Source organism: Petaurus breviceps, unplaced genomic scaffold, assembly GCF_028583685.1.
Source record: "Petaurus breviceps papuanus isolate PSGF00001 unplaced genomic scaffold, PetGlider_PUasm1.0 454, whole genome shotgun sequence".
NCBI lineage: Eukaryota > Metazoa > Chordata > Mammalia > Diprotodontia > Petauridae > Petaurus > Petaurus breviceps.
This window is the reverse complement of record NW_027186342.1, coordinates 1,678,115-1,689,158: the sequence shown is the minus strand read 5'-3', so window position 1 is coordinate 1,689,158 and position 11,044 is coordinate 1,678,115. Positions and strand designations below refer to the sequence as shown.

General features: G+C 51.0%; 1 protein-coding gene across 2 annotated transcripts; it reads left to right on the top strand.

Annotated features, from left to right (window-relative positions):
• The first annotated feature begins 1,495 nt into the window (after positions 1 to 1,495).
• SP7 (Sp7 transcription factor) lies at positions 1,496 to 11,038 on the top strand. 2 transcript variants are annotated; one of them, XM_069101126.1, is made up of 2 exons: positions 1,496 to 1,976; positions 8,237 to 11,038. In XM_069101126.1, exon 2 carries the CDS (start codon positions 8,270 to 8,272, stop codon positions 9,506 to 9,508), a length of 1,239 nt encoding a protein of 412 aa, XP_068957227.1. In that variant the 5' UTR covers positions 1,496 to 1,976; positions 8,237 to 8,269; the 3' UTR covers positions 9,509 to 11,038. The 2 variants fall into 2 exon arrangements, with proteins under 2 accessions (XP_068957227.1, XP_068957226.1); XM_069101125.1 differs by lacking the exon at positions 1,496 to 1,976 and adding an exon at positions 2,416 to 2,507.
• The last annotated feature ends 6 nt before the right edge of the window (positions 11,039 to 11,044 follow it).

Genomic DNA, 11,044 nt, shown 5'->3' with positions numbered 1-11,044 from the left:
CTCCTCCTGCCCCACCAGCATCCCTAGGCCCCAGCTTTCAGGTCAGACACTTTCCCATTCCCTGGCTGAGACCTCTCCCTCTCTTCCCCCACATTGCTCTCTCCACATTTCCCACCTCTCCCAGTTGGGAAGTCCTTCCTGAGATCTACCCTCCATCCTTTTAGAGCAGAATGAACTCAGGCATGGCAATGATAACTCCCTCCGGGCAGCATTGTCACAGATAAAGATGAATTGCGGTACAATGGACAGAAATTACATTTCTGTCTTGGTGCATTAGAATGTCAAGGGATGATTGAGATGATTTTCCATTTCATCATCTTCAGCAGTTAGCTTCAAGATTTTCTAAGTGCTTTACAAATAATATCTTATTTTCTCCTCACAGAAACTCTGGAGGTTGATGCTATTATTATCCCCATTTTACAGATAAGTAAAATAAGGCAGACAGCATTAAATGATTTACCCAGGGTCACATAGCTAGTAAGTGTCTAAGGGGGATTTGAACTCGTCTTCCCGATTCCAGGTTTAGCACTCTGTCCACTAGGTGGTCTCCTAGGAGGGCTTGATGAAGAGGAGAAATGAACTGTTGGAACGGAACCAGGAAAGTCGATCAGAAATGATCCTCTGGCCATCTTGTCCCCTGTCCCTAGGAATTTTGAAATCTTATTGATGGAGCTTCTCTGGAGTTCCATTGCCCAAAGTGGAATAGGCTTTGGCTCACCCTCTCCCTCCCTTCCTTTCCCATGTCTGACTTTTGAAATCCCACCCATCCTTAGAGACCTTACTCAAGGCTCACACCCTCCATGAAGCTTCTCTGATGACCGCAAGGCAGAACTCTTCTCTCTGTGTCTGTGTGTCCTCTGTCTCTGTCTCTCCTCTGAACTCTAATAACATGACCATAGGATCAGAGACTCATAGGATTCAGAGTAGAAAGAGATTTCACCAGTTATCTACTCCAGCACCTTATTTTACAGAGGAAGAGACTGCGTCCCAGAGAGATGAATTCATAGTGTATTTGTACCTCTCTCAATACAGTCTGCATTTTTAACTTGTGTGTGTGTCTTCTCCCTCTTTTTAGACCATCAGTTCCTTGAGAGCAGGGGCTGTATTTTATTCCATATTGCGTCTCACTAGAATCTTGCCCATAATCTCAGTTACTCAGCAAACATTTATTGAACTAGTGAATGAATGACTGATTGACTGAATGAATAGTTTTCTTAGCAAAGAAACTAAGGCTTTGGCAGGAGAGTTGGGGTCTGACAAGCTTCCCTGATCTTCCTTTTAGTCCATCCTCTTCCTTCCATTCAGGCCCCTTTCCAGACAGGGACTCCTGGAACCTGGACAGCAAAAGCCTCCACTCCTCCGGGCCCTCCCCACAACACACCATGGGCACTCACACACATACTCTCCCCCTGATTCAGCGTTCCTGATGTAGGGGGAAAGAAGCTGGAGAGTGTGTGGGAGTCTGTGTATGACTGGAGATGCCTGCTGGACAGAGTGTGGAGTGGAGTGGTATGTGTGTGTGTGTGGCTTCCTGTCACCAAGCACATTTGTGGCTGTGTGTGTCAGTCTTTCTTTATGTGTGTCTGGGTGTGTGTAACTGTGCCTTTGTCAGCATGTGTGTGTGTCCTCTCAGTGTTTGTCAGTGCGTTCCAGTCTCTGTGTGAGTGTCGTCCCCAATCCCCCATCCCCCCCCCTGGATCTCTAATTAGTGGTTTGGGGTTTGTTCCTTCTCCCTCCTGTTTCTTCCCTCAGTAGCAGCAGCAGCAGCAGGAGCAGCAGCAGCAGCAGCAGCAGGACCCTGGAGTTGGGCTCAGAGCCGGAGTGGTCGGGGGCTCGATCCAGCGTGAGCACAGGCGTGGAAGCCAGAGAAGGGCTGGGACCTAGCTCAGGCCCAGAGGCCACCCCCTCCCACCCATTCCCAGTCCTAGCACCCCTGGAGAGGAGGGACCCGGGACAGCCAGCCCAGGACACCTCAGGTACCTAGACTGAGAGGGCCTTGGGAGAAGATTCCCACTGCTGATCCCTTTGGAGTTGGGAGGTCGGGGCAGGGCACCCCAGTCCCCCTCCCGTGACCAAGCTCCCTCCACTGAGGAGGCCCTAACATCACTTTGTCCCTGGGTCCCTCCTCTCCCTTGCTCCTCTTCCTCCAGGCACCTTTTTCCATTCTCCCCCTAGATCCCTTCTTTGGGGAGCTCAGCAAATGGAGCAGGAAATTTGGACCCTCTGCCTCCCTCTCTCGCCCTCCTCATTGGATCGGGAGCCTTCTCCGAAGGGAAAGCTGTAATTAGAGGGTGGATCCCTACAGACAGAGAGCAGCCCCCCCACCCCAACCCCCCCCAGTTTCTTCTAACTTTAGATCTCTCCCAGTCAACCTCTCTCCCTCCCTCTCCCCTCTCCCCTCCTCTCTCTCTCTGGATCTCTACCCCCGGCTCCATCTCAGTTTCCTCATCTGCCTGGCTCCTTGGGACCCACTCCCTGGCCCCAGGATGGCGTCCTCCCTGTTAGAGGTAATTGATTCCTTCCCCCACGCCCCAGACATAGGGACAGCTGTCCTGGGGCTTAGTGGGCCTCAGTCTCCCCCATGTCATACACAGTCCAGTGACCAAGGTTCTGGAGTCAGGACTCAGAGTTCCTCTGATGGGTAGAGAGGGTGGGTAGGAGAGGAGAGCATAAGGCAGACTGAAAGGGAGTGAGGAACATGTAAATGGGAGGGCAGAGCAGGAAAGGTGTCATGGGAGTAAGAGAGAGAGAGAGAAAGAGACAGAGAGACAGACAGACAGACAGAGAGAGAGAGACAGACAGAGAGAGAGAGAGAGAGAGAGAGAGACAGAGAGGTCTGGGGGCAGGGAGAGGGGAAGGGGTCACTTCAGAGGCTGGAAGAGAGGACGAGTCAGGGAGCAGGTAAGTGAAGGAAAGGGCAGGGAAACAGGATGACAAGCTTATGGTCACAGGAGGTGGGATGCAAGGAGTAGAGGGTGTCGAGGCCAGAGGGGGCAGGGAGTGGACAGCTGGGGACGGGGCTCCAGGGACTTCTGGCCCCAGGCGTCATCGGTGTCTGGTTTGTGTTGGGGAGGGGGCTGGAATACTGGGATGCTAGCCTGGGGGGTTGGGAGCAGGGGAATGAAGAGATGGAGAGTTTGAAGAGGGCTTGGGACAGTCCTAGCCCCTGTGTGTGTCAGAGGTGGTGGAGGTGAGGGTTGGGGGGGTGTTGTAGAAGGGACCCTGAGTCCAGGGTAGGGAGGGAACTCAAGGGGAGGGATGGGGTCTAGGGCTGCCTGCCCAGCTTGCAAATATTTAGCTTTCAGCCAAAGACAAACTTAGCTCTATTTTGGGAGTGGGTGGCTCCTGAACGGGTTGGGCCACTTCCCCTCTGGGCTAGGACCCCGGCACCCCTAGCTGCATTAGCTGAAGGCAGCAAGGGCACTCTGAGGTCTGGGTCCAGGACCCTTGGCTTCTGAAAGGGTGAGGATAAGGGTGGGGATTCAGAGAGAGAGAGGCTGAGAGTGGGGAGGGGCAGTGGGATCCCAGAGCTCAGACTCGGGGCCTGTTTCCTTGTTCCAAGTTCTCCACATCTTACTTTCTCTCTCTGTTTTTCTATTTATATGTGTCTTTCTCTGCCTCGAGACTCCTGGCATTTAAAACTGGAGGGCAGCTTAGGGATCACCCAGCTTGCTTTCCTGGGTCCTCAGTTTTCATTGGTCTCTTGGGTCTGGGCCAATTCTGAGCCTCCCCTCTGCTCTCTAGACCCATGGGTGAAAAAGTCCAAGTAAGCACTGTGGTCATTTTGCATGTTCAAAGACAGACTCTATGTGTGTTTCAGTATGGATGGATGTCCATCTGCTCATCCATGTGCTTCTGTGTTGAAGTGTAAAAGAGTAAATATGCACAAGTGTGGTGTGTAGGTGTATATGGGTGTCATCTGAGGCTATATGATGGGGAGAAAGGATTGTGATGGTCTCTATATGTAAATAGATATATTTGTGTGCCGCAAGCCTGCCTGGTTGCAGAGGGGGTACTGTGCCTCAGAACACATTTATTTTCTCATATGGGGCCCAGAACTTTACACTCCTCTTTCAGCTTGGAAAGGGAGAAGGAGAAGATGATTAGGTCTCTCTCCACCCTCTGGCTTTCCTCCCCACAGGCTATGGAAGGGGCTGTAGCTAGAGAAGGAAGGTGCCCAAGAGGGGATAGTGCCCTTGGGTGTCAGGGCTGTTGACGTGGCGAGGGTGCCTGGGGGAAGGGCTGATGGGGGGGCCTTATGGACCCTGGTAGGCAGAGAATGTAGGACCAGAGTTACATGTGTGAAAAACTGACCCTCTTTTCTGTGCCTTTATTATCTATCAACTGCAGTCTTTCCCAGCTATCTTTCACCTGAGGAAACTTTGGCAGGAGGGACAGAACAGGGTGGAAGGGAGTTGTGGGCTCCTTGTTGCAGCTGATTCTTTTTTAGTGCTCTAGCTCTTGGGATGCCCAGGAGATCAGAAGAAAACCGAGGCCCAGAGAGTGGAGGAAACTGGTCCTTAGCCCTTTTCATTGCTACTCATCCTGCTTCTAACACTTACACAGCCTGGGAGATGGGCAGAAGGAAGAAAGAAGTGGGACTTTGGAAAACTGGGAATTGGGAAAAACTAGAACTAAGAGATGGGGAAAGCTTAGAAAATAATGGGGAGCTTGGAACGGAGAGCCTGGACACTAGAAATTAGTAATCTATCAGTCAATATTTCTTAAGATATTATGTATAATGTAGGCTAGACATAGGGAAAAGGGGATCTGGGAGTAGGATAAAGCATCTGTACTGTACAACACTATCTCTCTTTCTCTCTCTCACACACACACACTGTCAAAGACTGCTATATTTGGAATCAGAGGCCCTGGGTTCAAATCTCAGCTCTGGCACACATTCTGTGTCAGGGCTAGTCACAGAACTTGGAATCCTAGAGGCACTGAACACAAACCTCTCCTTCCTCCTTCCCTCGATTTTGCAGATGAAGAAACTGAGATTGGGTCAAGTAAAATGACATAGCTAGGTTCATGAAATTAATAAGTGTTTGAGGCAGGATTTGAACCTAGGTCTTCCTGACTCCACGTACTGTGCTCTGGGACTCAGTTTCCCCATCTGTAAAATGAGAAGTTTGAACTTCTCTACGGTACCTTCCATCTCTAAATCTGTGGATCCTGTGAACTCCCCAAATTCAGCTAACATAAATCAAAATGAAATAATTTACGAGGGAAGGGAAGGGATTTGTCATGATTCTCTTCCCCCCAGCCCTCTCAGGGTTCTGCATGATTTGGGTAGACAAGATATCTCCAGAATCCATAAAAAGGCTTTGGTCCCAGGTGAGACGGCAATTAGGGGGAAGAGGAATTAAATGGAGAGGTCTGCACTCCTGGATCCCAGGAAGGAATCCCATTTGATCTGGGAATTCGAATGTTGCAGGAAGGAGTGAGGGGAAATAGTGGGGTTGAAGGAAGTATATCTGAGATGCAGGGAGCCCTCCTAAGCTTTAACAAAGTCCAGGGCTTCAAATGAATGAGCGAGGGAATTCCTGTTTCTGTAGAGGGAAACTCAGGTACAAAGAGATGGAAACTTGGGCATCCCGCCTCGCCTTCGTCCGACTTCTCTAGCCTCCAGATAGACTCTAGAATAGACCCCAGGGTCCTGACTGCCTCCACCTCACCCCTCCCCTGTCTCCTTAGGGCCCATCTCTCCCTGAGTCTGGGGTCCATGAGAGGCCCCAGATCACCCCCCACACACCCCGTCCCCGCTTCCTCCCTCTCTCCCCACAGCTGGGTGGGGTCCCAGGGCTTGGCTGAGGCCCCTGTGGCCACAGTGAGAGGGCCGGGCGGGGGGACGGCGTCGGCGTTTTTAAAAATAAACCAACCGCAGAGAAACCAACGGAGCCGGGCAGGGCTGGGGGGTGTGGGGAGGAAAATGGGGAGGGAGGCTGGTCTGGGGGGTTTCTGGGGCCCAGAACCAGGGTTAGTTTTCTCCTAGGTGGGAAGTCTGTTTTCCACTTCTCCCTCTTTTCTCTTTTTCTCGGAACCCACTCCCACTTTTTCCCTTTCTTTCCTCTTATTCCCTCTCTTTTCAGCCCTTTTCCTAACTGCCTTGTTTATCCCTTCAGTATCTTCCTTTATTTTCTTCTTTTGTCTTTTTATTTGTCTCCTTTAAATATATATCTACCTTTCCCTGTCTCTGTATTTCCACCTCCTCCTCCCCCTCTCCCTCAGACTCTCTCCTCTGTCTAGTGATATTTTTTTCTTTCTAAAGCTTTACTTTTCTCTTTATTTCTCTTTCACTTCCTTTCCCTGTTCTTTCTTGGTCCCTGGAGTCTCCCCCTACAGGGTCTCTAACTTTCTTCATCTCTGTCTCAAAGTTTACTCTGTCATTTTCATCCCTTTTCTTCAAGCATTGCTGTCCTGTTCAGACCTACCCTCCTTTCTCCCTTTCCAGAGTCTGCCCAGCCCTGCCCTGATTTAAAATACTCTCCCTAGCTTTAGAAAGTTCCTAGTTTGAGGGGGTGGGGGTGGGGTTTGGGTTACTGTGGCCAGGCTGAGAGGGAACCCTGAAAGGTCAGCAGAACGTTCAGCCATATTAACTAGACGTGGTCAGTTTTGTCTTTCAGTAGAGTGGGCTAAAGGGGGACCAGTAGAAAGAAGCAGGTGTCTTAACCCTTGCCCTACCCTCAGCTCCAGGACCCTCTTCCACACCCTTCTTACACAGCACTCTTACAATCTGTCCCATGTATATCTAACTGATGAGGGGTTTATGAGTGCCGGCCTTCTGGGTTCCTGGAGAACTTCAGTTCTACAAGGCTGCTAGGACCCCAGCTCCCAGGGAGCCTAAGCTGATGGGTAAGGAGCTCAGGTGACGTCTCATTCCCATGGCCACAAGGTCATAGATGTTAACCTCTGAGAGTCTTTTTCTTGGTGAAATGCTAAGGATAGGATTATAATAACTCCCTCCCTAGTACTGGATGGAGAAAGATGCTTCAAGGATGTCTCCCAAATTGACACTGGATACTTAAAGCTCTTCAGCGAGAGAAGTGTAGCCTTTTAACTCCTATTCTGCCAGGCTATCTGCTGAGGTGGATGCCCTGTGATCTGGCAGCAGCGGCCATGGAAGGCACTGGAGATGCACCCTGGCATTTCTAAGAGAAACTAATCCTGGGGCCATCTTCGTGCTGAGGCAGAGAGTCCCACAAGGGTGGGGGAGCTGTCTCTGAGCTCAGAGAGGGCCCTAAGATCCCTGGCATCATCCCTGGCCCATTGCTCCTCTTAGCCACCCAAAGTTGGGGTGCCAGCTGGCGCTTTATGGAGCTGGGGGGTATGTCTGCTACAGTATTGAAGGAAATTCTTGCTCCAGCCACAGTCCTGCTTCAGTGGTAACTTTTGCTCACTCTCAATGTCTCAGTGTCTCTGCTTTCCCCTCCTTTTGTCCCCTCCCTGTTCCTGGGCCCAAGACTTTGCCAAGAGGTAGCTCACTCTGGGTCCTGACCCTAGGGGAAGTAAGTTGTTCTCTTGGAGGCAGTGAGTAGGAAATAGTGACAGCAAGTGTATATTCAGCTCTGGGAAGACAGCATTTACGAAGTGTTTACTATGTAGTGGGCACTATGCTTAATGCTGGGGATACAAAAAGGTAAAAATATCACCCCTGCCCTCAAAGGGTTCACTTTCAAATCTGGGAAACAACATACAAATAACTAGGCACATCCAAGATATGTACTGCAAACAGGAGAAGGAAGTGGAGGAAGGTACTAGCAATCTGAGGGATAAGAGGGATGACTGGGAAAGGCCTCTTGCAGAAGGTGGGATCTGAGCTGACTCTAGGAGAAAGCCAGGGAAGCTGGGAGGTAGAGGGCAGAAGGGAGAGCAGTCCCTTCATGGGGACAACCAGGGGGAAAGACACAGAATGTTGTGTGTGAAGGAAAAGCACCGAGGCCAGGGTTGTTGAATCATTTGTGGAAGGGAGTAACCTGGAAAAAGACTAGAGAAGGTCTTTAGAAGCCAAAAGAATTTGTATTTTAGCCTGGAGGTACAAAGGGAGATAGCAGTTGTGTGCGACATGGTCCAGCTTGTATGTTAGGTGGATCACTTAGCTGAGGGGAGGATGATTTGAATAGAGAGAGGAGGCTGGGAGACCACTGAGCTTAGTCCCTCTCAGCTCAGGGACATCCCATGGCCCTTGGCTCCCATCCTCTGCCCATTGACTCATGGCCATTTTCCCTCTCTTCAGGAGGAAGCACACTATGGCTCCAGCCCATTGGCAATGCTGACTGCAGCCTGCAGTAAGTTTGGCAGCTCCAGTCCTCTCCCAGACTCAGCTACTGTGAGCAAAGCAGGTGCAAAGAAGCCCTACCCTCCAGGCAGTGAACTCTCTGCCCCCAAAGCCATGGGTGATGCCTACCCAGCTCCATTTGCAGGCACCAATGGCCTCCTTTCCTCTACAGCCAGCCCTCCAGCTCCAGCTTCAGGTTATACCAATGACTATACCCCCTTCTCTCACTCTTTCCCTGGGCCCACAAGCACCCAGGACCCTGGGCTACTGGTGCCCAAGGGGCATGGCTCTCCTGACTGCCTGCCCAGTGTCTACACTTCCTTGGACATGACACACCCCTATGGTTCATGGTATAAGGCAGGAATTCATGCAGGCATCTCTCCTGGCCCTGGCAACACACCTTCTCCATGGTGGGACATGCATCCAGGGGGCAACTGGCTAGGTGGTGGGCAAAGTCAGAGTGATGGGTTACAAGGGACCCTGTCCACTGGCCCAACTCAAACTCCACTCAACCCCCAGCTCCCCACCTACCCTTCTGAATTTGCTCCACTCAACCCTGCCCCCTACCCAGCTCCCCACCTTCTCCCTCCTGGGCCCCAGCATGTCCTGCCCCAGGATGTCTACAAACCTAAGGCTGTAGGCAACGGAGGGCAGTTAGAGGGAGGCGGTGGGAACAAGCCTCCTCGGGGTGCAGGCACAGGGGGCAGTGGTGCCTATGGGGGTGGAGGGGCTGGCCGCTCCACCTGCGATTGCCCTAACTGCCAAGAGATGGAGCGATTGGGGGCAGCGGCTGCCGGGCTGAGGAAGAAGCCGATCCATAGCTGCCACATTCCTGGCTGCGGCAAAGTGTATGGGAAAGCTTCACACCTGAAGGCCCACCTTCGCTGGCACACAGGAGAGAGGCCCTTTGTCTGCAACTGGCTTTTTTGTGGCAAGAGGTTCACCCGCTCGGACGAGTTGGAACGGCACGTTCGCACTCATACCCGAGAGAAGAAATTCACCTGCCTGCTTTGCTCAAAGAGATTCACCCGAAGCGATCACCTGAGCAAGCATCAGCGCACCCATGGCGAGCCTGGCCCTGGGCCCCCTTCTTCTGGCCCCAAGGAACTGGGGGAGGTCCGGGGAGCTGAGGAGGAGGGCAGCCAAGCCCCCAGGCCAACAGCTTCCCCCATTCCACCCGAGAAAGCCCCAGGAGGCAGCCCAGAACAGAGCAGCCTACTGGAGATTTGAATCAAGGGCCCTCCCCAGCTGCCCATTCTCTGTAGCTTGCCTTACTCCCTCTCCCCATCGCTCATCCCTTACTTCCCTTGCCACCTTTTCTGTTTTCCCTTATTTGTTCTGTTTCCCTTATTTGCCCCTTGTGGTGTTCACCACACTGCCCAAATTCAGTCCCAATCTCACTGCGCCTTGCTCCCAAATACCTGATTTGCCCTCTGCCTACTATCACTCTAGCCCACCTAGTTCTGACACACTCCCTAAATTGTCCTCCTAACACTTCCTCTTCCTCTCCTCATTTTAACCCTGGTTTTCCCTTGTTCCTCCAAACTTGACATCCCAAGCTGCCCACCTTCCTCTCTTTTATCTTCCCTTCCAGTATTCTTTCCCTTGCATCATCTCCGCCATTTTCCTTACCCTGGCTTCCCAAACTAATTGTTGGTTGCTCTCCCCTAGCCTGAATTATCTCTGGTCTCCCACCCTAATTTCCATACATTTATTTATAGTGGGAGATTGATCAGGGGGCCTATCATCAATTGAGTCCCCAAGGGGTTGATCAGGGATTCATTTATTCATTCCATCTCACTGCTCATTTATTCATTCAGCTAATATCTATTGAGCACCTACAATGAGTGGGGTATTGTGCTAGGTGCTTCCACTGCGCCTTCTGGCCTCTGATTTGCCTAGATTTCTAAAGTCTTTGGTTCTCTAAAATTCTTACTTCTCCCTAGCTCCATCTCCCACTCCGTTCTCTCCCAACCTTTTGCTTCATTATATCATTTTCACAGCTTTTCCCCCCTTTTATAAACACAATAATAATAATTAATAATGATAATTTATTGTCCCCTGGGTGCCCCTCTTCAGGAGCTAGAACCTGGGAGGTAGGGTTATTGGCCTAATAGGGAGTAGGGTGGGGACCATTCCCAGTGGTGGGGTGACCTCCAAGGTGAGGGAGGTGGCTGCCAGGCCTATGCATATTAAACCCACCCTATGAATGGAGAATAATGAATAGTGATAATTAATAATAATTCTATTTATCTAAGTTATGATGACGGGTCAGGCAGAACCAGGCCAGGATAAGTAGGGGTCTGTCTCTGCTAGGGGAGATCCCAGTAGCAAGATTCTTTGCTTCCAGATGGGGTCTCTACTAACAAAGTCTCAGTCAGTGGGGACTTTGCTAATGACATCTCCCTTAGTCTCAATTTATGAGGTTTCTCTGTAATTGTGGTCTCTTTTTAATGAGTGGGATTTCTCTTTTTATGGGATTTCTGCTAACAGGGTGGGTCAGTTAGCTGGATCTTTATTATACTCAAAGAGTTTGTTTGATGGGGTCTTTGTCAATTGGGGTTTCTCTGATATCAGGGACTGCTATTATTGGGGTTTCACCGGCAAAGGGGTTTTCCCAGCCCCAATCAGAAACTGTGAAACATCAAGTCCTCTGGGGGTGTGTGTGTGTCTGGGTGTATGTACATGTTAGTGTGTGTGTGTATGTGGAGGGGGGGAGGAGGTGGAAGTATTTGGGTTAATTCACCAATGCTTACTCTCCAGCTC